This window comes from Monodelphis domestica, chromosome 2, assembly GCF_027887165.1.
Source record: "Monodelphis domestica isolate mMonDom1 chromosome 2, mMonDom1.pri, whole genome shotgun sequence".
NCBI classification, from domain to species: domain Eukaryota; kingdom Metazoa; phylum Chordata; class Mammalia; order Didelphimorphia; family Didelphidae; genus Monodelphis; species Monodelphis domestica.
In genome coordinates this window covers 456939312-456952324 of record NC_077228.1, presented here as the reverse complement: position 1 = coordinate 456952324, position 13013 = coordinate 456939312, and the positions used below count along the sequence as shown (strand labels likewise).

Sequence of the window (13013 nt, the reverse complement as noted above, 5' to 3'; positions counted from 1 at the left end):
TGCCACCTAACCGCCTTAGGGCTAAACTATGGAGGGCTGGGCTACAGAACCAAGGAAAGCTTTTGAAAAGAGAGACCTTAGGGTATGGAAATCAATTAGGCTTCACTACGTGAGAATAGTGATGAGGATGAATTAGAGCAGTGGCTGTGTGAGTAGAGAGCAGGAAACAGACGTGAGGACAGATGTGAGGTGGTAGCTGAGTCAGTGGCACTTGTAGGAGTGAATCTAAACAAGAAGGAAGAGTCAAGGGTGACTGAGATTCCAACCTGCACACCCAGGAGGAAGGTGGTGTTGAAATAGGGAAAGGGACAGGGAAAGACCGACCCGGAAAGAAGAGAGATGATGAGTTCTGTTTTGAATGGGTTGAGTTTGCAATGCCTATTGGACATCCAGTTGGAGATGTTCATTAGGCATGAACATGAAGAGCTGGAGGACAAGAGAGATACATAATTAAGCTTTGAGATGTATAGAAGTTAGTGTCTTTAGCATAGAGGTGATCATTGAACCTATTGGAGTGGATGAGATCTGGAAGTGAGCATAGAGAATGCTTCTAAGAGATTTCAGGATTCAGAGCTGGAAAGGTCCTTAGAGATAACTTAGTCCAACACATTTCATTTTAAAGAGGAGGAACTGAGACTTGGAGATGTGAAGGAAATTTCCAAAGGTCACATCGACGCAAATAACAGAACCATGATTTGACCTACATGTATTTAAAGTGATAATTGAGGAGGCAGCTAGGTAGCTCAGTGGGTTGAGAGCCAGGCCTAGAGACTCTAGGAGGTTCTAGGTTCAAATCTGAGACCTCAGAAATTTCCTGGTTGTGTAACCCTGGGCAAGTCACTTAACCTCCATTGCCTAGCCCTTACCACTCTTCTGCCTTGGAGCCAGTACACAGTATTGATTCTAAGGTGGAAGGTAAGGGGTTAAAATTTTTAAAATTAAAGTTAACAAAATAAAGTGATAATTGAAGCTGGGGAGGCAATATGTGTAGAGAAAAGAGGGTCAAAGACCAAATTTTGGGAGACATTTAAGGGGTATGAAATAAATGGAAGAGGTGGGAGGAAGAGGATGAATCAGCAGAGAAAACTAATTCAGAAGAAGCAATCAGGAAGGAAGGCTATCAGCATTTTTTTTTTAACCCTTACCTTCTGTCTTAGAATCAATACTAGGTAGAATCAATACTGGGTACTGGTTCTAAGGCAGAAGAGTGGTGAGGGCTAGGCAATGGGGGTCAAGTGACTTGCCCAGGGTCACACAGATAGGAAGTATCTGAGGCCAGATTTGAATATAGGACCTCCCATCTCTGGGCCTGGCTCTCAATCCACTGAGTCACCCAGCTGTCCCCATATTGGGCATGTATTAAGGGCCCCATATGTGCCTGGCACTGTGCTGAGGGGGGTGGCACAGACACTTAGGGAGGAGGTGTCAACATGGAATTTAGGAATCTCAAACTTGTTACCTAGGAGATCTGATGAACCCTTTTCAAAAGGGAACAAGTACAAGCTTTGGGGTCTCCAATCTACAAGCTAGTCCTGAAAATTGGGGTTCATCAGATCTCACTAGGTAACAAGTTTGGGATTCCTAAATTCCATGTTGACAGAGGAAATGGGTAGTTAGCAAGTCAAAAGCTACACAAAAGCCAAGGAAGATGAGCACTATGAAAAGTCTATTGGACTTAGCAATAAAAAGATCATTGGTAACCTTTGAGAGCAGTAGAAGTGTAATGTTGGAAGCCAGATTTTAAGGTATAGAAGATTCGAGTCCCTTTGCATAATATTTCCCTTACTGGTGGAAAGAATGAGTGTGTCAACATGGAATCTAGGAATCCCAAACTTGTGGCCTAGTGGGGTCTGATGAACCCCAAGTTTCAGGACTAGCTTATAGGTTGGAGACCCCAAAGCTTGTCCTTGTTCCCTTTTCCCATGGGAATCTACCCTGAAGGGAATCCCAGGCTAGCAGTTTCAGACAGAATGGGGGACCCTCAGGGTAGATTCCCATGGGAAAAAGAAACAAGGACAAGCTTTGGGAGCCACAAGTTTGGGATTCCTAGATTCCATGTGGACTCGTGGCAGAAAGAATGCTCCCTCACCCGGTGAGGGAGGAATGGATGTGCTAAGAACTTGAGAGGGGAGAGCTCCTAGCTCTTCTGGTTTCCAGTTTTGAGAGAGAATAAACCAGCTCCCAGACTTCTCTGCAAAGAGAGGGCCCCTGGTAGGAGAGAAAGACGGCAGGAAAAAATCAGTACGTAGAGGAACCAGCAGCACCTTGTACCCATCCCAGCCCCTGCTTACTCCGTTGGAGACTTCAGGGAATTTCCCAAGAGAGCTCTGGGACTCTCACTGAAAGCTAGAAACCAGAAGAAGCAGGAGGTCTCCTCTCCCAAGCTCTCCCCAAATCTGCCCCTAGCAGGAGTGGAGCCCTCAGTAATGACTTTCCCCAAATAAAGAAAGAACTTGAGCACCAGGTTACAGGAGTAATTGGGTGTGTGAGGAAAAGAACATAATGCCTTTTAATTGAAAAATTAATCCAAAAGTAAGATATTCTAGTCCGTGGAAGTAGAGGAATCAACGTTTACAACTCTTCAGGAGCTTTTATCAGCAGAATGAAAGAGCTAAAGATGATAGGCTGAAGGGACCAAGTAATTAACTAACAAACATCTATTAATCACTTACTGTATGCTAAGCTCTAAGGAAACAAAGACCAAAAAGAAAAAGAAACAATCTTTTCCTTTAAGGAACTTTCATTCAAGGAGGAGAAACAATACATACATAGAAGTAACTCTAAAATAGATACAAAATAAATTAGGGAATGGCTCTAGAAGTTGGCCCGGAACCGGGAATTGTCTTGTGGAAATTGAACTAGACCTTGAAGGGAGCTATAGGTGCTAAGAGGCTATTAAAGTAAGGAATGAAAACTGGAAAAACCACGGGAACTATTAAATAGGCAGAAAAGCCCCTCTTTAATTAAGAAATGGGGTTCCGTGCCATATTCGGCCTCCACACAGAGTTCTGAGGATTGAAAGAAACTCTGGTTGCTCTGGACACTGATCTTGGGGACAGCAAATCACGCTAGACTGACAACTCCCAGGAACAAGAGAATTTGGGGGATTTATATACCTTTTGGGACACCGAGGGACAGGGAAATGCGATTGATTGACATTACCAGGGTTACAAGGAAATGGGAGTGTTCAAACTGTACTGAAGGGATACAAACTAGCCAGAGGCTAGAGTGTAAGGGAAGGGGCTACCTACAATGGATACTAAAAGGATGGTCTCTGCCCAGGTGTGGGTCGTCTTGGGAAAGTGTCTCTGATACAATGGGGAAGACTACCTAAGAAAAAGATGATTCAGTATTTGCTTAGCCCCATCTAACTGGGATTGTCATTTGCTTTAGGGTCCATTATTCAATCTGAAACTGCTAATCTGAGATTCCCTTCAGGGTAGATTCTCACAGGAACAAGGAACAAATACAACCTTTGGAGTCTATGGTTTATTAGCCAGTCCTAAAACTTGGGGTTCTAGGTCCTTCCAATTTCAGGCCTGGAGCTTTCTTCACTGTACTAACCTGTGTCAACATGGAATCTAGAAACCCCAAGTTTGTAGACTAGTAAGATCTGATGAACTCCAAGTTTTAGGACTAGTTTGTAAATTGGAGACCCAAGGAACAAGTACAAGCTTTGGGGTCTCCAATTTACAAACTAGTCCTAAAATTTGGGGTTCATCAGATCTTACTAGTCTACAAGCTTGGGGTTTCTAGATTCCATGTTGACACCTGGCTACCCCAAAAACTGTTGTTAATAAATGTTTGTGGACTGCCTAAAAATAAATAAATAAATGTATAAAGAAATAAAACTTGGGGTTCATCAGATATTACTAGGCTACAAATTTGGAGTTTCTAGATTTCAGGGAATGAGAGTAACTAGGTAGTTTAGTGGATTGAAAGCCAGGCCTAAAGACAAGAAGATCTGTGTTCAAATGTGACCTCAGACACTTCCTAGCTGTATGACTCTGGGCAAGTCCCCATTACCTCACTCTGACTGATCTTCTGCCTTAGAACAAATACCAAGTATTGATTCTAAGATGGAAGATAAGGGGTTTTATTTAAAAAAAAAGAAAAAGAAGAAAGAAAGGCATGTATTCTGGGTATGGGTTTCATTCTATATAAAGGCAGAGAGATGAGAAATGGAATCTTTTCTATATGGAACAGCAAGCAGGGTAATTTGACCGAAACATAGAGCAAGTGAGTGTAGGTAGTTAGCCTGGGAAGGTATCTTAGGAACATTATTATCATATGCCTAGAAATGGAAGGTACCTCAGAAGTCATTTAGTACAACTCTTTCATTTTACAGATGAGGAAACTGAGGCCCAATGAGGCTAATTGACTTTCCCAAGGACACAGAGAAAGTGTCAGAGAAAAGTTAGAATCAGATTGTGAAAAGTTTTGAATGTCAGACAGAGGGGCTTGTACTTTGTTGTAGAGCAGGGGTCAGAAAACTATATCCTGCCACCTGTTTTTGCAAGCTAAGAATTGTTCTTACATTTGTCAGTTGTACATATTTGTGATCCTGCATTTGCAAACGTAAAAACAATTCATTCATAGGTTATAGACTGTACAAAAAAGGCAAGGGTCCTGGGTATGGCCCTAGTTTGCTGACCCCTGTCCCAGAGGCAAGAGGAAGCCACTGGAGCATGGCCAAGGGAAAAGGTCTTGCCATGGTGATACTTATTGTTTAGAAATATCACTTTGGTAGTTATGTGGGGGAAAGCTGTGAAGGAGGAGACCTGAACAGGAAGTTACCCCAATAATCTGGGTGAGAGGTGATGACAGTCTGGACTAAGTAGTAACCATGTTGTTGGTGAAGCGAAGATGAGATTTTGTATAGAGCAGAATGGATCAGAATCGCAGTTGATTGGAATGGTGGGATGAGGGAGAGAGAAAAGGAAAAGATAGCCCCAATGTTAGGAAATGGGGCAAATGAAAAGAGAGATTAGACAGAGAGGTGAAATTTGTAGGAAAATTAATGAGTCTATTTTGAAATTGTTAAATTTGAGATGTTTATGGGACGCCCAGTGGAAAATGTCTCAGAGGAAGTTCATGATTCAGAACTAGGGCTCAAAACTAAGGCTGGGGCAGGATATATAAATATATAGATCTGAGAATGATCAGTGTAGAGATATTAATTGAACTCTGGGAGCTAATGAGATAAACTCAGAGAGGATATAAGGAGATAAAAGAGGAGGACCAACAGAAGAGCCCAGGGGTAGATCTAAGGTTAGGAGGTGGGGCTGGGTGAGATATGAGAAGGAGCAGCTAGATACAAAAATCATCTGAGGCATGTTATAAAAACCCAGATAGGATGAAGGGTTTTTTGGTTTTGCTTTTGTTTGTTTGTGTTTAAGATTAGGGAAGAACTGAACCTGTGTGTAAGCAGTAATTTTTTAAAAAAAGAGCAGTAGATAGGAAGAAACTGAAAATGAAAGGATGTGAGGGAATGAAAGAGAATAGGAAGGGAAAAGATGGAATCAAGGCCAGAAATAGAGGCTCCAACTTTGGAAGATAAAAATGCCATCTATCTCCTGAGGCTGAAGTAAAGGAGAAGGAATAAAGCTTTAATAGGTTGTGAGATATGGTATAGAACAGATGAAGGAGTTTATAATGAATGGCCACAACTTTCATAGTAAAGCAGCAAACAACATCCTCTGATAGTGTTGAGGATTGGGTTGGTGTTGGGGGCTAAAGAGGAAAGTGGAATACAGGGATGGTGTTTGTAGGGAGCATGAAAGTCAAATAAAAATAAATAGAAGGATTGTTACTTAGCGGTGAGGATCCAGTTAACACTGAACAGCATGAGATTTCTAATGTATCTCATTGATATAGTTTCAAGACTTGCTACAGCACCATTCAGCAACTAAAAGAGTCGATCAGTCCACAAACATTTATTTAGCACCTGTTATGTGCCAGGCACTGTGATAAGAGCTGGGGATGCAAAGGTCAAAAAAAGAAACAAACCAGTCTTTGTTCTCCTGGACTCCCAAGTCTAATGGGGAGGACAACATGTACAAGAATAGACATGAAGGGAGGAAAGGACAAAGGTTGGGGGAATAGGCTAACCATAGGCTATGAATTGGAGAAAGTGATGGCTAGAAGAACAGGCAGAAACAGAGTCATTCATGATTAGAATTGAAGAGGTTTTAAGGGAATGAGGCAAAAGGAGATGTAGAAGGATAGGAGACTGTAACCAGAGAGATGAATTTCAGTTCAAAATCATGGAGGTAGAGCAGTTTGGGATGATGGTGAATTCATTATAAGGGGTGATATCCCTGTGGATGACAGAAGTAATGGGAACCACTTAACCTCTCTCTGCCTTTCTTAACTAGTCCATAAAGTGGAGGGAATTTATTTTGAAGTCTTTTCCATTTCTGGCTCCTGTGACCTTAGGCACCTTTATTGCCTTTTCTCTGACTCTATTTCTCTGATCAACCTCTCTGACTCCGACCCTTTTTTTGCCTGATTCCTTGTTTCCCTTGTCTCTCTCCCTTTTCTGAGTCCCCAGATCCATCTCTCTGTTCTTCTTCCCTTTTTTTTTTAAAAAACCCTTACCTTCCATCTTGGAGTCAATATTGGCTTCAAAGCAGAAGAGTGGAAAGGGGGTGGCAAGAAGAGTGGCAATGGGGGTCAAGTGACTTGCCCAGGGTCACACAACTGGGAAGTGTCTGAGGTCAGATTTGAACCTAGGACCTCCCATTTCTAGGCCTGGCTCTCAATCCACTGAGCTACCCAGCTGCTCCCCCCACCCTGTTTTTCTTTCCTGTAAAATTATTTGAAATTTATTTCTATTTACTTCTCTGTATACTATTTCCCCCCAGCAGAATGTAAACTTCTTTAAGGGAGGCACTATTTCCCTTTTGTCTTGGTATCTCAAGCATCCAGCAAAGTGCCTAAAACAAAATAGGTGCTTAATTGAATTGACTTTTAAGATTTAATTTTATTCTGAATTTAACAAACATCAAATAAAATGGGTGTTTTCATTTGTATGGTAGACCAGAAAAAGAGAATTGTACATGAAACTGCAGGTTATTTGCTATTTGTTTTTCAAGTATATAATAAATTCAACCTATAGCTTTCAAAGTTGTCCTATTTGTGCTTCTTTCTAAACTTCCCTCTATTTTCTTCCTTGCATTTTTAAAAAAAAAGATGCCTCAATGATCCTCTTTTCTTTTGTTGAATTAAAAGGAACTGACTATATCTCTGAACCTCTGTCTCCTTGATCCTTCATCTCTCATCAGTAGGGATAGGGAAGCAGCATGATGTAGGAAGGAGAGGACTAAATTACAGTCAGAAAACTTGGGTTTGAATTCTACCCTACCTATGTGACTTTGGGCAAGTATTATAAACTCTCTAAGCCTTGGTTTCCTTTTGTATAAAATAAGGAGTATAAACCAGGTGATCTTGAAGGTATTTTCTAGCCCAAATCCTAGTGGACTTGAAGAGGTGTGAAGAATCAAGGCACATGATAGTTGATTTCAAGGACTTAAATTAGGACCATCATTAATTTTTTTAAAACCCTTACCTTCCCTCTTAGAATAAATACTGTGTATTGGTTCCAAAGCAGGAGAATGGTAAGGGTTAGGCAATGGGGGTTAAGTGACTTGCCCAGGGTGACACAACTGGGAAGTATCTGAGGTCAGATTTGAACCTAGGACCTTCTAGAGTCTCTAGGCCTGGCTCTCAATCCATTGAGGCACCCAGCTAGGGTCATCACACAACATACATTGTTTCCTCTGTATGGTTTCTGCAGATAGAGCCAGGTAAAAGTTATAGGAGGCAGATTTAAGACTTTCCAGAAATTAGAACTATTTAAAAAATAGAATGGACTATATCTGAAATACTGAGCTTCTCATCATTGAAAAGGGTCAGATGGCAGATTTATGTCTATTTCTTGGCAAAAGAGAATATATTACTACATTGGGTAGAATGTGAGACCAGATGACTGTTAAAGTCCCTTTCACCACTAAAGAATTTTATTCATTTTTTGTTTCTAATCTTCAGCATCCCTCATTCATCATTCTGATGTTAACTCTCCAGTCTTCCTGATCCCTAGTATCTCTTGACAACCATCTGCCTGACCTCTTTCAATCTTGTCTTTTCTCTGTGACTCCCTTCACTCTTTCTGACCTAAATTGTCTCATCTCTCTTAATCCTTGTCTTTCTGTCCCCTTTTCCCTACATTTGAACCCCACATTTCCAACCAGGTTTTCTCTCTGACTCATCTCCATGATCAAGATCTCTGATGCTGTCTCTCTGATATCTCTGAACTCCTTGATCCTTCATCTCTCATCAGTAGGGATAGGGAAGCAGCATGATGTAGGAAGGAGATGACTAAATTACAGTCAGAAAACTTGGGTTTGAATTCTACCCTACCTATGTGACTTTGGGCAAGTATTATAAACTCTCTAAGCCTTGGTTTCCTTTTGTATAAAATAAGGAGTATAAACCAGGTAATCTTGAAGGTATTTTCTAGCCCAAATCCTAGTGGACTTGAAGAGGTGTGTGCTCCAACTTTCTGTGTATGTTTCTGTGTGTGCTATCCAACTTTTGACTTTTAACCTCTGATTTGTGTCCAGTTCAGATCTAATTTTCTATCACTCTGATCTCATGGTCTCTTTGCTCTCTATAGCTCCTATTTCTAACTTTTCTCTCTAACCCCTCATCTCTCTAAGATTCCATGTCTTGGTCCCCTCCTCTGAACCTCCCAGTCTGTCTGACATCCTGTTTCTCTGACCATCTTTCTGACTCCCACCTCTCTTACCTGATCTGTAATCTCTACTGATCTAGCTAAATCCTGTTTCTCTGACTTACATCTCCCTCCTGTACTTCCGCTTGCCTCAGTTGTTCTGACCCTCCTATGTTCCCAGTACCCCAGGTTCTACGGAGCTGTGCAGAATTTGTGGAGGAGCACGGAGTGGTGGATGGGATCTATCGACTCTCAGGTGTCTCTTCCAACATTCAGAAACTTCGGTGAGTCAAACAGAAAAGAGTCCAGACTACAAGTAAGAGAAGAAAGGGAGGTTAAAGAGAGGACCAACATAGGAAAGTACTGAGCACATAACTGTATAGGCTCGAAAGGAGAGGGTCTGAGATTTCCCAGAAAATGCTATGGCCAAATGCACAGAAACCCCAAAAATATGGCAGCTATTACTACTACTAAGTCCTTATATCTGCTAATAAAGCATTTTCACATATACAATATAATCTGATCTTCAAAATAACCCTGTGACATAGGTAGGGTTTATCATCCCTACTTAACAGATAAGGAAACTGAGGCTCGGAGAATTTAAGTACTTTGGTCAAGGTTAATCTGTCAACTAAGTTGTGACTTCTGACAACTCATCCATGACATACTTCAACTCTGCCTCCTCTGCATTGTGTCACCTCCTAGATCACCCCCATTAACATTCCCTGATCTCCCTGGAACTCTGCCCACTCTGCTTATTTATCACCCCATGTCTACAGGCAGGAGTTTGAGGCAGAGCGTCGGCCAGATCTTCGGAAGGACATCTACCTGCAGGACATTCACTGTGTCTCCTCCCTCTGCAAAGCCTATTTTCGAGAACTGCCAGACCCCCTGCTCACCTACCGGCTCTACGACAAGTTTGCAGTAAGTGGCTGGGAGAGGCCAGGTGGAAAAGAAATTGGAACTGCTGTGAGAGCTTAGGCTGGGCATCTGTGCTTTCTAAAGCCACCAACTTTTGAAGAATCTTTCTCCAAAAGCCATCAGAGATATGTGGTCGCCCATCAACCTGAGCCCAGGAGACTTGAGGAGGGATTTAATCAGGAGTATAAGGAGTCCATGGATAGATTTTAGGAGTTAACCTAAACTAGAGTAACACCTTTTCATTATAGTACCACAAGGGAAATATAAGGGACAGTTATCTATTCAGTGGATAGAATATCAAATCTAGAGTTGGAAGGACCTGGATTCAAATCTGACCTTAGACACTTAATGACCCTGAGCAAATCACTTAATGCTATTTGCCTCAGTTTCCCCATCTATAAAGCTGGAGAAGGAATTGACAAACCACTCTAGTATCTTGGCCAAGAAAGCCTTAAATGGGGGGAAGGGGGCAGCTGGGTGGCTCAGTGGATTGAGAGACAGGCCTAAAGATGGGAGGTCCTGGGTTTAAGTCTGACCTCTGACACTTCCTAGCTGTGTGATCCTGGGCAAGTCACTTAACCCCCATTGCCTAGCCCTTACCACTCTTCTGCCTTGGAACCAATACATAGCATTGATTCCAAGATAGAAGGTACGGGTTTAAAAATTTTAAAAAGCCTTAAATGGGTCACAAAGAGATAGACACAACTGAAAAACAACTGAACCACAAGAATAGAAACAAATGTCAAACATGTATCCAATTTGTTCTGCCTCTCTGCTTGTCCCCAACATACTTTTTCCCTTTTGCCTTTGCATAAGACTGGGAAGGTGTTGCTTTTTTTAACCCTTACCTTCCATCAATACTGTGCATTGGTTCCAAGGCAGAAGAGAGGTAAGGGCTAGGCAATGGGAGTTAAGTGACTTATCTAGGGTCACACAACTAGGAAGTGTCTGAGGCCAGATTTGAACCTAGGACCTCCTGTCTCTTGGCCTGGCTCTCAATCCCCTGAGCCACCCAGCTGCCCAGGGAAGGTGGATTTTGAGGAATGTATAATTAAGAATGATCATGGCAACAGACCATACATATTTGTGGAGCCCAGGACATCTTTCCCCCTACCACTTTATAAGTAGGTCCCCCTGGTTTGAAGCACATAGTGGGAATGCCTGAATCAGTGTCTACTCAAAACCATAACTCAGAAGAGCATCCAACTATCTATTTACTTTCATAAAATTAATTAGAAATTACAGATTCGGTTCAAGCAAAGACATTTAATTAAATGGCATAACAAATTAAGAAAAGATACCCTCACACCCACAGAGGTACGCTCTCCCACTGGCTACCACACCACCAGTGGATGATAGCACACGCATGTAATATGTATGACCAAATGTATGGAAGACACTTGTATGGTGACATGTGTGGGCAGAATACATGCTTAGTTGGGCAATTTACCACTTTGATTCTGCAGAGCCTCCATTGTTTTCTAGTCATGTTGCTTTCTGTCAAATTCCGCGGACATCGCATTTTGGCTCTCCACTGTTTCTACTGGTCTCTAGCTGTGATGTTTGCTTAGCTTCTCTCTGCCGGGGAGCTGCCGCTCATATGAGTGGTTTCCAGATCTGAAAGGGCTAAAGTTCTCATGGCCTCTCTAGACTAAGGCTACCAGCACTTAGCAAAAACATATGGAAGTTTTCAAGTAAATATGAAGTCTCTCCTTCTGGCTGGCTTTCTGCTGTTCTCAACATAGACCTCTGATCCATTCAACTATCTAATTCAGAGTCAGAAAAGGTTTTATTTCTCCAGATGAATTCTAAATTGTCACTGAGTCTCCTCGACCCACTTCTTTCTTTTTCTTTCTTTCTTTTCTTCTTCTTCTTCTTTCCTTCCTTCCTTCCATATCAATTCCAAGGCAGAAGAATGGTAAGGGCTAGACAATGGGGGTTAAGTGACCTCCCCAGGGTCTCACATAGCTAGGAAGTATCTAAGACTGAATTTGAACTCAGGACCTCCCACCTCTGGGCCTGGTTTTCAATCCACTGACCCAGCTAGCTGCCCCCATCCTCAACCCATTTCAATGATTCTACCTAACAAAACCACCAAAGAGTTTTGTGTGACTTCCCACTTCATCATTCAACTGAGACTACTTTCTCCAGAGCTGCTGATTATCTCTTAATTATCAAATCTAAGGGCCTTTTCTCAATCCTCATCCTTCTTGACCTCTCTACAGCCTTTCACAAGTTCACTCTCCCTATTCTTTTTAATATTTTCTTCTATCTGGGTTTTCATGACACCTCTCTCCTGGTCCTCCTTCTTCTTGTCTGACCATTTTCTTTCTGTCTCCTTTACAGGATTTTTATCCACAAAGCATCTGCTAACTATAGGAGTCCCCTAAGACTGTTTTTGGCCCATTTTTCTTCTCTCAAGATACTACTTCACTTGGTCAACTTCATTCCTCAGTTCCCACGGATTTAATTATCATCTCTATGCCAACAATTTTCAAATCTATCTAATCTGCCTTGATCTCTCTGCTGATCTCTAACTACTTTTTAGACATCTGGAACTAGATTTCTCATAGAAAACTTAAATTTAAAATAGCCAGAACAGATTCATTATCTTTCTCCCCAGCCTCTCCCTCTTAACTTCCCTCTTTCTGTTGGTACCTTCATCCTCCAAGTTACTCATAGCCTAGCAGTCAATCAGTAAATATGCATTTATTAAGCACTTAGCATGTGCCAGGCTCTCTGCTAAGTGCTGGGGATACAAAGGAAAGCAAAGGACAGTCCTTACCTTCAGGGAGTTTCCAATCTAATGGGGAGACAACATGCAAACAACCATGTACAAACAAAATACAGGATAAATCAGAAATAATCAACAAAGGGAAAGGTCTAGAATTAAGAGGGATTGAGGGGGCAGCTGGGTGGCTCAGTGGATTGAGAGCCAGGCCTAGAGACAGGAGGTCCTGAGTTCAAATCTGCCTTCAAACTTTTTTTTAGCATTGTGACCCTGGGCAAGTCACGTAACTCCCATTGCCTAGCCCTTGCAACAATACTCTTCTGCCTTGGAATGTCTACTTAGTATCCATTCTAAGACATAAGTTAAAGGTTTTGCTGCAAAAAAAGAAAAAGAAAAAAAGAGATTGGGAAAGATGCCATTCTTGAGTCCTCCCTCTCACCACCACCCCCATAACCAAATCAGTTGTCAAGTCCTATTATTTCTACCTTCCTAACATCTCTTCTGACACTATAATAATCCTTGTACAAGCCGTCATCACTTAATACCGGGACTATTACAATAACCTATTGATTGGTCTTCCTGCCTCCCCACTTGGGTCCATCTTCTACTCCACTGTCAAAGTGATCT

General features: G+C 41.9%; 1 protein-coding gene across 1 annotated transcript in view; it reads left to right on the top strand.

Moving 5' to 3' along the window:
* ARHGAP30 (Rho GTPase activating protein 30) overlaps window positions 1-13013 on the top strand; it is a 29886-nt gene that overhangs the window by 4395 nt on the left and 12478 nt on the right. The window contains exons 2-3 of the mRNA XM_007484955.3: window positions 8916-9018; window positions 9514-9658. Coding sequence (XP_007485017.1) covers window positions 8916-9018; window positions 9514-9658 — 248 coding nt within the window. The remainder of the gene's footprint in view (window positions 1-8915; window positions 9019-9513; window positions 9659-13013) is intronic.